This window comes from Diabrotica virgifera, chromosome 3 (assembly GCF_917563875.1).
Source record: "Diabrotica virgifera virgifera chromosome 3, PGI_DIABVI_V3a".
In the NCBI taxonomy this organism is placed as follows: domain Eukaryota; kingdom Metazoa; phylum Arthropoda; class Insecta; order Coleoptera; family Chrysomelidae; genus Diabrotica; species Diabrotica virgifera.
The window spans coordinates 150,581,976-150,599,754 of NC_065445.1; the positions used below are offsets into that span (position 1 = coordinate 150,581,976).

A 17,779-nucleotide genomic window follows, 5' to 3' on the forward strand; every position below is an offset into this window, starting at 1 on the left:
ACAGTTTTGAACTCCGTCTGGTCCAGGAGATTTCCAGTTGTGAAGCTCTTTGATGGTATTTGAGACTTCTTCAGCAGTGAAGGGTTCGTAAAGGGTGGTAATGTAGTGTTGGCAGTTCTGTGTCGTTTCTTCTATCCATCCAGCATTGTTGTTAAGAGCAGCTGGCGTGGAAAGTTGATTTCCCCAAAACTCATGAATTTCTTCTTGGCTTGGGTAAGTCTTATCGACACGTTTTACAGTGGAATTGAGTTTTCGATAGAACGCCTTTTCAGAACTTTCAAAAAGAGCATTGTCGCTTTTGCGGTTGTTACTAACTTTGTACCTCCTTAGTCGTCCTGAATAAACGGAGAGCTTTTGTTTTAATGTGTCCAGACACTGATGGGCTGTGTTGTTTTCTGGATCATATCTTGAGTGTCTTGCGGTAGTCAGCATTATATCTTCAGCTCTTCTGATGACTTTTCTACTTGTTACACCTCGTATGTATTCTGTGACTACACCAATATCCCTACGTAATAATTCGATCTTTCCGAGCAGTCTTTTTTCCCAGGGTGCAATTCTGTTACCAGTTCTTTCGTTATTAGTAACCCGTCGTGTTCTGATCTTAACGCCCATTACATTAGCAATTGCTGTTGCTGCACAGTAGATTAGCATATGCAAATATTCCAACGTGTGAGCTTCTACGACATAGTTGGGTAGGACTTCAGTGTTCACAATTTGTAACAGCGCACCTAGTTTCTTACAAGAGTTTATTCGTGGTAGCGGTGGTCTGCTAAGTGGGTTTGTTCCATTAAACTCTTGTACGGCACGAGCCATTTCGTTTGCTAGACTATCGCGCAACTCGTTGTTTTCCTGCTGTGTATTATCAGGTTGAGTTTCTGGCATGGGAATCTCAGGAGTCTGCTCATCGAGGATTTCATTAGGGACTTGATCTAAAACTTGTCCTTGGTTATTAATCTCCCGTTCGACTTCGCTTTTGATCGAATTGCGTCTAGTCTCTGGGATAAGGTTGTTCCTTATGATTACCCGGTATTGATCTGATACTCTTTGCTCCGATACTTGAATATCTGGGTACGTCCTGCAAAATTCGGCATACAGCTGTTGTCGGTAGCCGATTGTTTCTTGACCGAGGTTTGTCACCTTGTAATAGAAGCGCAAAATGTTTTCATTAATGGACACAGTCCATTTCATGCGCTGCCTCGGTCGTCCCGCTTGAGTGAGCGCCGGCTGATGATCCAGCGCAGCACCTTCGGCGGGTGGAGCTCTTGTTGTTGTTTGGCTCGCTTGTGGTTGTGGTTGGGCTGTAGCTGATTGTATGACAGGGGCCCGCCTCCTCAACACCCTGCCACCGACGTCCCGCATGCTGTCACGTCCAGCGCCGGCTCCAGACGTGCCCTGGCGATCCCCAGGCAGCGATCCTAAACATAAATTATTTATCTCCATTCTCATGGGTGTGCATTTTATACCTACTGCCAGGTGCCAGTTTTTGTTCCACGGCAAGTATCCCTGCTACTCTCTGGGTATTGGCGCTACGAATACCCAGAAAGCATCCCCCATTCGCAGGGGGCCGAGCCTGATAGAAGAACTGACAAAAAACTCCCACGGGATGACATTATTATGATATTGCTTCAGGTTTAGCCATACGGCTCACACTCCCTGTAAGGGGAAAATTGACTCATCCCAGATACCTACGGTATCAAAAGGATTGAGCTCTGGTGGGACTCTTTCCGTGTTATCGAGCCCTAGGTGACTTGGTATGCTGGAGTATCTCCCAGAAATTTTCGTACACATCTGGCCGTCGCGAGTAGTACAGCTTTCTGCATGGTCTTATAAAGGTGTTCATTTAGACCCAGCTTTTTTATGTTTTCGAGGAGGTTCTTCGGAATGACTCCAGTAGTAGACATAATAATAGGTATCGTCTGGGTACTTTGCATTCTCCATTGTTTTCGTATTTGAATTTCCAGATCCCTGTACTTGGCGATCTTTTCAGTAAATTTACTACGTAGATTATTGTTGTTAGGTATCGCCACATCAATCAGTGTTGTTTGTCTTGTTAATTTATTAACTAGTACGAGATCTGGTCTATTATGTGCCACTGTTTGGTCTGTGAGCACAGTACGGTCCCAGTAAAGCTTGTAGTTGCCATCCTCAAGCATACTCTCAGGGACGTATTGATAATATGGGAGATGGTCCGTTTGGAGAAGTCCCAGCTTGATAGCTATCTCTTGATGAAGGATTTTTCCCACTGCGTCATGCCGTTCCTTGTATTCAGTTGCAGCAAATGCCTGGCAGCGTCCTGTAAGATGTTGGATGGTTTCTTGGGTTCGGCATCCATATCGGCATTTGTCGTTCTGGATCTGAGGGTCTTTGACGATGTGTTTCAGGTAATTTTTAGTTGGTATAACCTGATCCTGAATGGCTAGTATTGAACCTTCTGTTTCAGGGAACATCTTACCCGATGTCAGCCAATAGTTCGACGCTGTATTGTCGACATAGTCTTGGCTGACCTCATTGGGATGTCGCCCGTGCAGAGGTTTGCCCATCCAGGTGCGCAGTTTTTCGTCCTTAGTAAGGTGGTTTATGCGCATTTCTGGTTCCCTCAGTTTGATCGGTGTTGTGTCATCTACTACGCAAATGGCGCGGTGTAGAGTAGATGTTTCAGCCTGCATCTGAAAATAAGTTCTTAAATTAGCAATCTGTTTATCTAATTGCTCACCTATATCCATAAGTCCTCTTCCTCCTAAATACCGGGGTAATGTCGTTCGTTCTACTGCACTTTTAGGGTGGTGTTTTTGTACCTTTGTGAGGTGTGTTCGTACTTTTCGCTGAAGATGTTCTATATCCGTTTTTGTCCACTTAACAATACCAAATGAATAGCTAAGCGCGGAACAAGCGTAGGTGTTTAGTGCCTTAAACAAATTTTTACTGTTAAGCTGTGAACGAAGGAGCTGTTTTACCCTTCGTATAAACTCAGTAGTTATCTCAGCTTTCATTTGCTTATGGTCAATTTTCCGCGCCTGCTTTACCCCAAGATATTTGTACATATCGTTTTCGCCCATGGCCTCGATGTTCTGGCCATTTTGCATATCGAATCCACCGGGCTGTACCTTTCCTCTGACTATATTTAAAACACGGCACCTGTCTAGTCCGAAGTGCATGCTAATATCATTAGAGAATGTTTCTACAGTTTTTAGCATCTGTTCTAGGTGTTCTCGAGTGGAAGCCATTAATTTCAAATCATCCATATACAACAGATGATTGAGCTTCGCTACCACAGTATTATTGTTTCTAATGCTAAAACCTGAGTCAGTGGAGTTTAATAGCTGGGAAAGGGGGTTCAAAGCTAAGCAGAACCACAATGGACTCAACGAGTCTCCTTGAAACAGGCCCCGGTTGATTGCGATATTTTCGGTTTCGATATTGTTTTCACCGGGTATTTGGAGGTGAATTTTAGTCTTCCAATCTCTCATTATATGCCTTAAAAAGGTCACTATGTTATCATCGACTTTGTATATTCTTAATATATCTATAAGCCATTCATGCGGTACTGAATCAAAGGCCTTCTTATAGTCAATAAAAGCAATAAAAAGGTTCCTTTTTTTTGTGAATGCCTGGTTAGAAATGACTGAGTCGATGATAAGTTGTTCTTTGCAACCCATGGAACCCTTAGCGCATCCTTTCTGTTGAGGCTCTATGATATTGTTTAGAGCACAGTGTTGGTAGATACGCCGGGCAACACAGGATGTGACCAATTTATACAAAGTTAGGAGACATGTAATTGGGCAGTATTTGGCTGGATCTTGGGTGTTATTTTGATCCTTCGGAATTAAATAAGTAGTTCCCTGAGTTAAAAATGATGGTATTTCCTGCGGATTAGAAATAACATGATTAATTAATGTTGATAAACAATCATGAATACACCAAAACTTTTTAAGCCAGAAGTTCTGAACTCCGTCTGGTCCAGGGGATTTCCAGTTATGAACTCTTTGATGACATTTGAGACCTCTTCAGTCGTGAATGGTTCGTAGTTAGCAGTAACGTAGTGGTGACAGTTGTGCGTCGTATCTTCTATCCATCCAGCATTGTTGTTAAAAGCAGCTGGTGTGGAAAGTTGATTTCCCCAAAACTCATGAATTTCTTCTTGGTTTGGGTAAGACTTGTCGGCACTTTCTACGGTGGAATTGAGTTTTCGGTAGAACGCCTTCTCGGAATTTTCAAAAAGTGCATTGTCACTTTTTCGGTTGTTACTAACTTTGTACCTCCTTAGTCGCCCTGAATAGACGGAGAGTTTTTGCTTTAATGTATCCAGACACTGTTGGGCTGTGTTATTGTCTGGATCGTATCTCGAGTGTCTTGCAGTGTTCCGCATTATTTCTTCAGCTCTCCTAATGACTTTTCTACTTGGTACTCCTCGTAAATATTCTGTGACTTGGCCAATATCCCTACGCAGTAATTCAATCTTCCCTTGCAGTATTTTTTCCCAGGGTGCAATTCTGTACCAGTTCTTCCGTTATTAGTACCCCGTCGTGTTTTGATCTTAATGCCCATTACATTAGCAATTGCTGTTGCTGCACAGTAGATGAGCATATGCAAATATTCTAATGTGTGAGCTTCTACGACGTAATTGGGTAGGACTTCAGTGTTCACAATTTGTAACAGCGCACCTAGTTCCTTACAAGAGTTAATTTTTGGTAGCGGTAGTCTGCTAAGTGGGTTTGTTCCATTAAACTCTTGTACGGCACGAGCCATTTCGCTTACTAGGCTATCACGTAACTCGTTGTTTTCCTGCGGTGTATTATCAGGTTGAGTGTCTGGTATGGGAAGCTCTGGAATCTGCTCATCAGGGATTTCATTAGGGACTTGATCTAAAATTAGCCCTTGATTGTTAATCTCCCGTTCGACTTCGCTTTTGATGGTATCGCGTCTAGCCTCTGCGATAAGATTATTTCGGATGATTACCCAGTATTGATCTGATACTCGTTGCTCCGATACTTGAATATCTGGGTACTCTCTGCAAAATTCGGCATACAGCTGTTGTCGGTAGCCGATCGTTTCTTGACCGAGGTTTGTCACCTTGTAGTAGAAGCGCAAAATGTTTTCATTAATGGACGCAGTCCATTTCATGCGCTGCCTCGGTCGTCCCGCTTGAGTGAGCGCCGGCTGAGGTTCCAGCGCAGCACCTTCGGCGGGTGGAGCTCTTGCTGTTGTTTGGCTCCTCACTTGTGGTTGTTGTTGTTGTTGGGCTGTAGCTGTTTGTATGACAGGGGCCCGCCTCCTCAACACCCTGCCACCGACGTCCCGCATGCTGTCACGTCCAGCGCCGGCTCCAGACGTGCCCTGGCGATCCCCAGGCAGCGATCCTAAACATAAATCATAATTCTCCATATTAATGGGTTTGCATTTTATACCTACTGCCAGGTGTCAGTTTTTGTTCCACGGCAAGTATCCTTGCTACTCTCTGGGTACTGGCGCTACGAATACCCAGAAAGCATCCCCCATTCGCAGGGGGCCGCGCCTGATAGAAGAACTGACAAAAAACTCCCACAGGTTATGATATTATTATTATTATTATTACATAGAAATAAGGGCTGGGGTCATGGAGACCCATAAGCCCATTTACAAGATAAATGAAATAGTACCTACATTACAAAAATTAGTTTCGCAAATAAACTATAGACTAATAGATTGTGCACAACACTGATCAGTTTACAAACAGATAACTGTCTAGTTGGTTTTTGAAAACATTTATAGATGGAGAATTTATAATTTCCGTTGGGAGACTGTTCCATATACTAAAAATACCATTACACAGAAAATGTTGGCGCCTTATCGATGAAAAGGGTTCCTTCTTCACTTTCAAACTATGTCCACGTAATCTGCTGTGATCATCTAAAATAAACAAATGTTGCAAATCTCCATATCCATACTTTAAAATTCGGAAGGTGATAATTAAGTCACCACGGAGTCGACGAGTTTCAAAAGTTGGTAACCCTGCTAAAGAAAGTCTTTGTTGGTAATCTGGCCTTCTTCGTTTGAAAGATAGTCTGGTGGCCTTCTTTTGGATATTTTCGAGAAGAGTTCTATCACGCACTAATTCTGGGCACCAAACCGTTCCACATTACTCCAGTAGGGGTCGGACATAAGATTTATACAAACGAATAGAACCCGAAAATGATATTTTTGTAAAAGTCTTACTAAGAAGGTATAACTTACTATTCGCCTTTTTAGTAACGTTTGAAATATGCTCCGACCAACTCAAATTTTCAGTAATTGTTACACCAAGGTCACTATATGATTCCACGGTATCCAGTAAATGCCCGTCTATCGAGTAAGACAAACGAGGGTTATTTTTTCCCAAATGTAAAACCACACACTTATCTCTATTTAGAGGTAACATCCAATCCGAACACCACTTGAAGATCGAATCGTAAGTCACTTTGTAAGTCTTGCCCATTGAAAAGTGGGTCAGCAAATATTTTTGTATCGTCTGCGAAGAAAGCTTTCTTAGATTTGATATGAGATTCAAGATCACTGGCATACAACACAAATAGTAGTGGACCCAAAACAGATCCTTGTGGAACACCACTTAAAACCGGTTTTTTAGACGACAGCGACTTGCCAACTCTAACACAAAACTCCCGATTTGTTAAAAAATCATTAATCCACTCAAGAAGTTGTCCGCGAATGCCAAAATGTTCTAGTTTATACTTCAATTTTCTTCTTGGTACTCGATCAAATGCTTTTGCAAAGTCTAAATATATTACGTCCACCGGTCGTTTTTTATCTAATGCTGCTGTCCATTCATTAACACACCACAGTAAATTAGTCATGGTTGATCTACTTTTCACAAAGCCATGTTGTTGTAGAGGAATAATATTTTCTCGAAGTAAAAATTCTGAAAGACACTCTGTGATTATTGATTCCATAACTTTACAAATAACAGGTGTAAGGCTTATTGGTCTGTAATTATTGGGATCTAACTTATTGACTTTTTTAAATATAGGTGTCATCGAAGCACTTTTCCAAATTGAAGGCAAAGAGTGTGCATTAAAAGATGAACGCATCATTAGTGATAGTGGAACAGAAAGGACATCTGAACATTTTTTCAAAAATAATGTAGAGATTTTATCGGGCCCTGGAGATGAGTTGTTTTTTAACTTGTCAATATGGCGCTGAATGATTTCAGGTGAAAAATCGATATAATCAATTTTGGGAATAACTCGTGGATTACTGATTATAGGAAACTGATTTTGAGACGGTTCAATAGCAAAAACTTTAGAAAATGTATCTGCGAGAATGTTAGCGACCTCATACGTATTCTGACAAATCGTTTCATCATTCTTTTTTAACAGTGGAATGGACACTTTAGAAGACATAGCAGACCTAACATATTTATACAGTTTTTTAGAGTCGTTGCAGCTTACAATAGATTCTTCATATGCCGTTCTGGCTTCAGTAATATACTTTTTTTAAATTCCTGTGTAGTTTTTGTGAGTTTGCAAGTCACGTGTATCACCTGTACGTTTGTATTTTCGCCATAACTTTCTTTTGTGTCTTATAAGTGATATCAGTTCACCGTTAATCCATGGCTTAAGTTTGTTCCTATAGTAAGTTTTTTTTGTAGTGTTGAGTCTTTTGTAGTTGTCAATGATGTTTATGAAATTATTCCAAACTTCTTCCGGATGTTCTAGACTTCCCAGTAATAACGGCCAATCAACATCACGCAATTGAAGAGAGAGGTTTTCAAAATTTGTTATTTCATGTATAACTGTATTTTCACTAAGATGATTATATTCCGTAATAAACTGTATGTTTGTCGTGATAACTACATGATCAGAATTGCCGACTGGAGTGCGAATCACCGAATCTGTAAGCAATTGGTGATCATTTGTAAAAATCAAATCTAACGTTGATGGCAAATTGTTCATTCTGAAACGAGTTGGATTGGTAATCAGTTGGTGTAGATTAGAACTTTGAACAAAGTTTGTAAAAATGTTTCTCGCATTTGTTTGTTCATTGCTTATAATAGTCAAAGGCCAAGAGATATCGGCAAAATTGAAATCACCAAATAAGACCAGGGTATCAAGGTTTGAAAGGTATTCCATTTTTTCAATCAAGATTCGGTCATCTTTTAGGACAGTACTACCTGGACGATATAGGCACGCCAAGTGAATAACAAGTGAATTAAGAGAAATTTTTAAACATAAAAGTTCAATGTTAGGTACAACAACATCCAGATGAGCAACAGAAAAAGTTTCAGACATTTCTAATGACAGGTATATGCACACTCCTCCCCCTCTTCATTCCTGCGATCAAATCTGTAAAGAGAGTATCCATCTATATTGTATAAATTGTCAGAATCTTTTTGTGTCAGCCAAGTCTCGGTGATTAGTATTATTTTAGGTTTTAAATCCTGAATATAACATAATAGTTCATTAAATTTAGAATGTAATGTCGCTAAATTGGTATAAAAGCAGAGCCAGTCGCAAAAGCAGGTTTTTTTAATATTATTGTCGAAAATTAGTAATTTTTGGTATACCACGTATGTATTTTATTGTTAAATTTTGCTCTCCGTTTTCTTTTCTAGTCTCTAACTCAGATCGCAATTCTCTTAAAACGTTAACTTGCATAGGTGTCTTATCGTCAACAATGGATACACTTTTTGTTTTTGCTTTTTCTAAGAGTTTCCTTTTATTTCGTAGAATTTGCTTAGCTTCATACTCATTATTCATTACCATTTTAATCATTCTAGAAAATCTATCACCAAGTTTGCCTACTCTAAAGAAAGTAACCGGAGTAGCATTACATTCTACAGTCGATAAAATTTCCTGCAAAAATTTTTTGTCTTCATCTTTTTTAGTTTGAATATCACCTGTAGATTCTGGTACGCCTCTGACAATAACATTTTTGGCACGATTAATACGATCGACGGCTTCATTGGCGATATTTTCAGCAAATTGTGGTGACGAATGTTGGTCAGCGGATGATAATTTAATTTCTAGATCATTGAATTTCGTTGAAATTTCAGCGACCTTTTCATCTATTTGACTAATTTTTAATTGTAAATCATCATTATATTCCTTAAGAATGGATTTTAAATTTGAAAATGCTTCAATATTGCTTGAGCAGCCGTTACAAATAATTTTAATTCCTCGCACCTTACATCTGGTTATGCGATCGTCTTGGAGAAGCTCGGTACATGCTAGGTGAATTCCTCTTTTACAGGCATCACATTGTAGGGCCGAACGTTCACGTTCGTCTATCGCTTTCAAACAATTAGCTCAGGTTTGACTAGTTGGCATGGTGGGAGTGATAGATAATTAATGTAAATAATGTAAATATATCTGACCTTGCAGTACGATGAATTTAATAACACACAGGCCTGGATGCACTTTTCTGGAGCCAAATTCACCAAACTGACTGGATAACACTTTAACTTATGTGCACTACTTTTAAAAATTTAATTTCAGATAGTTTACCACTGCTAATTCCAAAATTAAACGGACTATCAAAATAACGTTTGTACCTTTCAACAGCTACAATACGATATTAAAAGAATTTATTATGCTACTTCAAATGTAGCTGTAATTCTGCACCAAAATTTTAAAGCAAAACTTACATTTGACATTTTTTTTTATTTGATATCGTCAAATTTTGTAATACAACCTGTGATCGGAGCCGCAGCCACTTGCTGTTGCGTTTAGTTTTCCGACTTATCTCGTATGCTTTAAATGATAACGCACGGGTAAAGAACCCTGGACTTAACTGTACTGAAATATCTAATCGGAATACTGAAGTATACCGCTTGTTCCAAAATAAACAAGTATTAGTGATTCTTTCCTTATATCTGGATTTACAGTATTATAATAATTAATGTGAAAACATATACAGTATGTCCCTGTAAGTTGTATCCATATGGAAAACTTTTTTATTATTAATTTTACGAAAAAAAGTTATTCTTCATAAAAAGCTCTACATGGTCCAAAACCTAAGATTTAACCATCAAATATCAAATTTTTGAAGTGAAAACTTCTTTAGGGACGTTGTGCACTTTTTGGATAGGGGAAAAAGCATTGAATTGGCGACCGTCATCGCGACCCTCATCGCGACCGTCATTGCGACCGTCATCGCTTATGCTATATATTATGTGTATGTACATATAAATTGTGTAGAGGTATTTAAATTTAAAATAAATCTAAAACATATTTTAAGATGGGGAAAGAAGATTTATTTCGCGACCGTCATCTCTTCGGCTAAATAAATTTTGTACGTATATACATTATGTGTATCTAAATATAAATTATATAGAAGTATTTAAATTTAAAATAAATGTAAAACATATTTTTGGATGGGGAAAAAGGATTTATTTGGCGACCGTCATCGCGACCGTCATCTCTTCGGCGAAATAAATTTTGTACGTATCTATATTATGTTTATGTATATACAAATTGTATAGAAATATTTAAATTTCAATATTAAATGTATAATAATAGTAATATTATTGAAGTGAAAACTTCTTTAAGGACGTTGTGCACTTTTTAGATGGGAAAAAAGCATTGAATTCGCGACCGTCATCTCTTCGGCGAAATAAATTTTGTACGTATACATATATTATTAAGTGTATGTATATATAAATAGTGTAGAAGGCACGTAACGCTTATATAATATTGGTATAACACTTATTTTTGGATGGGGATAAAGAATTGATTTCGCGTCATCGTTTAGTCGAAATAAATTTTGTATGTATATATATTATCTTCTTCTTCAGCCTGTTTGCATTCACTCCGGGACAAAGGCCTCCCCATGAGTTCTCCATTCTTCTCTGTTTTGTACTATTTGGTGCCAGTTTCTCCCCATTTTTGTTTTGATGTCGTCTAGCCATCGTTTTTGTGGTCTTCATCTACTACGACTATGCTCGCGTGGTCTCCAATGTACAATGTTTCTCGTCCACGTTTCGATGTTTTGTCGTGCCACGTGTCCTACCCAGGTCCGTTTCATTTGCATTTCAATTCTTCCAATTACATATTCCACTTTCGTCGTGTTTCGCACGTTCTCATTTTGTATATGTTCCCTCAGAGATCTGTGTCGTTCTCAATCTATTGGCTGATACCTCTGTAAGTGTCATCGTCTCCATTCTATACGTAATGATTGGTAGAATACAACTGTTCAATACCCTTTTCTTGAGATTTATTGGTATCTTTTTGTTCTTCAACACATTACTGAGTCTTGCTACTGCTCCCCACGTCATTCCGATTCTTCTAGTTATTTCTGCCGTTTGATTACGTTTGCCTAGTTTGATCAGGTGACCTAGGTATACTTTTCGACACTTTCGATATCGCTTCCATCTAAGTCGATTGTGATATATTGATTTGTCATCACTTTTGTTTTATTTGTTTTTGTCCTCTGTCTAACTTCTCTCTCCGTTCTTATTTTGCTTGTTGTTAGACCTTCTGATACATTTATTTGCATAGCTGCATTGTCGTATATGTATTTGAGGCGTATTCTATATCTAGAATCAATCCTTGCGTTATTCATTCCTTCTAATACGGCCCAGAGTTCTATGGAATCGAATGCCTTATTGTAATCTATATATACCAAACGAAGAGGTTCATTGTATTCGTTGCACTTTTCGATAAGTGTCGTTATTGTCTGTAGGTGCTCTATGGTACTATGTCAACAGGCTGGTAAGTATCGAATTTATTTGATAGCCCGTTAGTAATTATTTTGGTAAGCCGGATGGCCATTCTGTACGGATGGTCAACAGGCTTATTGCACCTACATATTAGGTGTATGTATATATAAATAGTATAGGACGCACGCAACGCGTGTGTAATATAGGTATATAACTTCTTTTTGGATTGAGAAAAAGCATTGAATTCGCAACCGTCATCGCTACGGCGAGATATTAGTAATTTATATACCATAGGTTGAATTGCGTATGTATAAGTTCAAACGAAGTTATAATGGTTGGAGGAGGGATAGAATGTGTACCCGAAGGAACTTGCGAGGCAATCGCATAAGGGGCCACACGGTTCCTCTCCAGTCATTATAAGTGATTAGAGTTTAAAGTATTTTTGAAGTGAAAACTTCTGTAGCGATTTTGTATACTTTCTGGATGGGGAAAAAGCATTGAATTCGTGACCGTCATCGCTTCGCCGAAATAAATTCTGTACGTTTATGTATTATGTGTATGTATATATATATATATATATATATATATATATATATATATATATATATATATATATATAAATAGTATAGGATGCACCCAATGGGTATATAATGTAGGTATATCACTTCTCTTTGGATGGAGAAAAAACATTGAACTCGCGATCGTTATCGACACGGCAGATATTAGTAATTTATATACTATAGGTTGAATTGCGTGTAAGTTCGACCGAAGTTATGATTTTTGGAGGAGGGATAGAATGTGTACCCGAAGGGGCTTGCTTCGTAAGAAGTTTTCACTTCTGTCGGCACTCCCACTAGTGCCCTAATTTTTTTTGAATATTATACGAGCTATGTCAAAAGGTTTGAATTTCACTCAAGAGTAAAGTAGCGTTATTTTTCACAATATTGAAAATTGCTATTATGAAAAGTTGTTTGGAATTAAAAAACTAAGTACTTATATTCTAGTATGCAATTACATCCTTCTAATTGAAAAAAAAAATGTATGAAAAATTACGGATAACTAACATTATTTTCAGTTATTTCAATTCATATAACTCTTTTATTATTAATTTTACGCAAAAATGCAAAAAAAGATTCTTAATAAAAAGTTCTGCATGGTCTAAAACCTAAAATACAACCATCATATGTCAAATTTTATTAATTTTATATGAGGTATGTAAAAAAATATGAATTTCGCTCAAGAGTAAAATACGTTCATTTTTCACAATATCGAAAATTGTTATTATGAAAAGTTATTTAGAATTAAAAACTATGTTTCAGTATGTAATTACATCCTTCTAATTGAAATATTCTGAACTATAAATTTAATGTACTTTACTTTTGATCTAAATTGATCTTTTTTGACATACCTCGTATAAAATTGATAAAATTTGATTGTTTATTAAGAATCACTTTTTTTCGTAAAATTAATAATAAAAGAGTTATCAGAATTGAAACAACTGAAAATAATGTTAGTTAATATACTATTACCATACCATACCATAATTTTTCAAAAAAAAAATTTTTTCAATTAGAATGATGTAATTGCATATTAGAATATAATTTTTAATTCCAAACAACTTTTCATAATAGCAATTTTCAATATTGTGAAAAATAAAGCTACTTTACTCTTGAGTGATTCAAACTTTTTGAAATACCTCGTATACCTAATATTCATAAAATTTGACATCTGATGGTTGAATCTTAGGTTTTGGACCATGTAGAGCTTTTTATGAAGAATAACTTTTTTTCGTAAAATTAATTATAAAACAGTTTTCCATATGGATACAACTTACAGGGACATACTGTATACATATTTACGTTTAAACACGTTTAAGGCAAAGGCATTTCACTATTTAACTAGAAGGTGGCATTACGTATATCATTCGTCAATTATGACGGGCCTCTAACTTTAGAATACAATTATGTTATTATTTTTTATATCAAGTTTAAATATAATTTCTTAAATTATGATCAATCCATTCTGCTTTTAGCGTAGTTAATCACAGGTACAAATAAATAAAATTACTGTTTTTAATTTATATAGGGTGCCCAGAAACTCTACCGACAAACGAAGAGGATATTCCTCAGATGATTTTAAGACAATTTAACCCAATTCATCTAGTCCAAAAATGCTTCCTAAAAGAGCCGGAGCTATTTGAAGATGGCGTCTGGTAATTAGTTTTTCTTAAATATCTCCAGAACGCTTCTATTTAGAAAAACGAAAATTAATACACATATTTATTTTTTAGAGATAAATCGATTCCATCCATTGCAAATTTCTGGTACCGGTCATCGGCGTCCGTTTTGGGCAGGACAACAGTTATATTATCGCATAACTTTTTTGTTTTTTATTTTTAAGCATTTTTGAGTCTGGATTATTAAAATGTAAGGTTTTGTAGTACTAAAAGGTACTCTTACTGTAAGTCGATAGGTTACACCGTTTTCTAGAAAAATCGATTTTAAAATTTTTCGTTTTTTGAATATCAAAAATAAATTATTTAGAAAAACGAAAACTGGTACGTTTATTTATATTTCAGAGATGAATCGATTTCATTAATTTCGAATTTCTAGTACAGGTCATATGCGTTCGTTTTGGGTAGGTCAACGGTTATTTTATCACATAACTTTGTTGTCTTTAATTTTTAAGAATTTTTGACACTAGATTATTAAATTATGAGGTATTCCAGTACTAAAAGTTACTTTTGCTTCAAGTTGGTAAAATACACCGTTTTTTTTTTGAAATTTTTTTTTAATTTTTTTTTCAAATTCGGGAAACGAACAATTTTCAAATCGATTTTTCGAGAAAATGGTTTGTCCTACCGACTTAAAGCAAGAGTATCTTTTAGTACTAGAATACCTAACAATTTAATAATCCAGTATCAAAAATGCTCAAAAGTTAAAGACAAAAAAGTTATGCGATATAATAACGGTTGTCCCACCCAAAACGGATGCGTATGACTGGTACTAGAAATTTACAATGGATGGAATCGATTAATCTCTGGAAGATAAATATATATACCCATTTTCGTTTTTCTAACTAGAAGCGTTCTGGAGGTATTTAAGAAAAACGAATTACAAGACGCCATCTTCAAAGAGTTCTAGCTCCCTTAGGAAGCATTTTCGGACTAGGTGAATTGGGTTAAATTGTCTTAAAATTATCTGAGGAATCCTGTCTTCGTTTGTCGGTAAAGTTTCTGGACACCCTGTAAGTATAACCTTTGCCACACCTTTGTGAAATATTTTAATATTATTCCAGGAGAGAAGAAAGTTTTTAACATTATTTTATATCTTTAAGTTAATACTCTTTATATTTTGTCGTTTTAAGGTAAAGATGCTCTCTGTCGAATACCCTTGACGAATATCTTAGCGGTGGAGAGGCTGGCCGAAACATCGTTCAAGATGAAAAATATGTTTCAAATCGTCCAGCCAGAAAGGGCGCTGTACGTTCAAGCGGCCAATTGCGTGGAAGAGAAAGAATGGGTCGACCTTCTTACCAAGATCTGTCAAACGAACGCCAATCGATTGAAAAAGTATCATCCGTCGGCGTTTATCAATAGTCAGTGGTTGTGGTAAGTTGGTTTGAGTTTACTACTTGATGAATATTTTGGTATAAATCCGTTGCACGTCATCAAATTTTAACATGGTCTTCGTAGTCTAGCCGCCAAATAGAGGTCACCCTGTCCTTTTTAATTCTGATGGACAAACTCGACGGTTTCTTATGGATTTTTGGCTGCTGATTACGAATTTCGAGGGTGGATTTCGAACTGAGTCGTCAAAAAATTGTTATAAACAATTGTAGGCTTTTTTTATTCTGTTTGTCTAGTGTCTAGGGTTGATTCTTTGGTCACAGGTCGATTTTAGGATACAGCAAATACTTTACTCGTAAATTACAAGGATAATGTAACAACTAATGTGAACGGTAATTAACACTGAACATCTAAAACGGCTTATAGCAAAAATACGCAGTCTTACTTCGTCGTTCGTCTTTATCCTGATGAAAAAGGCCGTCTGCCCCCTATCATCAGCGTCTTAATGTCAACTCGACTTTTCTCTGACTTTTTGACTACTGTCACTTGGCCATGATATGTTGAACCTATTCGCGGTGTGCAAGTACTTGGAAAGGGAAACGAGAAACGACCGTGCGCGAGTCGCGGAGAAATATTGCAACTATCTTAAATAATTCATATTGTCAATTGAAATTGTCAAATTGACGTATATTTCATACCTTCTGTCATTGACGCAGATAAATTATATATTGCTCCACAATATTGATATGATATGCAATTATTATATAAAGGTAAATTTAATTAATTGTATTTTGCTTGCAGTACTGCATTTTAATAACTGATTTTATTTACTACATACAATTGTTTACGTTTGCATAACATAACCTGCATCTTATTTTTTCTTCTTATTATTTTTTTGGACTATGGCCTTGACAATTATCCAGCAACCAGGACTAATATAATTGGCCAATATAATTAAAAGTGCGAATAAAAGTACAGAGCGTAGAAATAGAGGTCGCTTTGCCGAACTTGCACGGTCCCAATAGATCTATCGCGTTTTTTTTATTATTAGGGAAATGCCACTTAACTGGCTTTCGGCTCGCGTTTATGATAAAATAAAATAACTTAAACGAATGTAATCCTACACAATTTAATTGTTTATAAGGCTCTGGCTTGATTTCATTTCAAAAAAATGTTTCAAATAAAATTTGTTCCTTAATAAAAAAAAAGAAGAAAAATAGCTATTTGTATAACAAGGGAGGAAAGTGCTACTTTTCCTCCCGAGAATGAAGTTTACTGCCCAACGCGTAGCGGAGGGCAGTAATCATTCGAGGGAGGAAAAGGCACTTTACTCCCATGTTATACATATGATTTTTCCATTTTCCTCAAATATCAAGTAATTTTTTCATTTTTAAATAATTTATTTATGTAACTAACTGATAAAATTTATTAGAGTACTAAAACTAACAAGTAGGACAGTATAACTGTCAACTGTCAAATATAAGTCAAATTATTAATGTAAACATTGTTAAATCAAAATAACAATTTACTGTTTTTACCATTCTGCAAAATACAGGGTGCTCTATAAATAAACGTTAAAATGTAGGTACTTACGTAATAGATAAAGAATATTGCATAGGGCGTCAATAAGTTTTTTCCTCAATGACATACCAGGACGTCCCTTTTACTTTTCCTCCCTAGGGAGGAAACGAAATTTCCCTCCCTAGGGAGGTAAAGTACGACTTTGCTCCCTATAATCAGGTCAGGAAAAGTATACTTTCGGTAGAGGTAGGTGTAAAAAATGTTTACTAAACTTAAGAGGAAACAGCGATCAACAGGTAGCGAAAACGCGTTCCAAGATTGCGGCTGTAATTTTGAATATTTTTTTGAGTTATTTGGCACACGTATTCATAATGTAATAAAGAATGGCGGTACAGAGCCCAATTTGAAAAATATATTAATATGTGGAAATTACTCTGTAATTAAATACAATATTAAAAAAACGAGCCTGTACCGCCATTAAGAAGAACAAAAAAATACACTTTTTTCAAATAAACTTTTTTATCCGATGCCTAGATTTTGTGTCATTTTGGAACTACTAATACAATAAAAAATTTTAGTAGTTCCAAAATGACACAAAATCTAGGCATCGGATAAAAAAAGTTTATTTGAAGAAAGTGTATTTTTTTGTTCTTCTTAATGGCGGTACAGGCTCGTTTTTTAAATATTGTATTTAATTACAGAGTAATTTCCACATATTAATATATTTTTCAAATTGAGCTCTGTACCGCCATTCTTTATTATATTACGAATACGTGTGCCAAATATCTCAAAAAAATATTCAAAATTACAGCCGCAATCTTGGAACGCGTTTTTGCTACCTGTTGATCGCTACTGTTTCCTCTTAAATCCATCAATAATTAGAACTCATGATATTGTAAAATTATTGCACAATGCAAATTGCAAAATAAGTATTTTTCGAAGCTTTATCGTAGCTCGGCTTCTACGCATGCAAATGAGCCTTAGAGAGTCTCATTTTAAAGCTGAATTAATAGGCTTCGAAACAAAGTGTGCTAAATTACCTTATCTTCATTTGATTTAAA

General features: G+C 36.4%; 1 protein-coding gene across 1 annotated transcript in view; it reads left to right on the forward strand.

Annotated features, from left to right (window-relative positions):
* LOC126882102 (GTPase-activating protein) overlaps window positions 1-17,779 on the forward strand; it is a 317,689-nt gene that overhangs the window by 274,457 nt on the left and 25,453 nt on the right. The window contains exon 11 of the mRNA XM_050646950.1: window positions 14,996-15,239. Within this exon, the coding sequence (XP_050502907.1) occupies window positions 14,996-15,239 (244 nt within the window). The remainder of the gene's footprint in view (window positions 1-14,995; window positions 15,240-17,779) is intronic.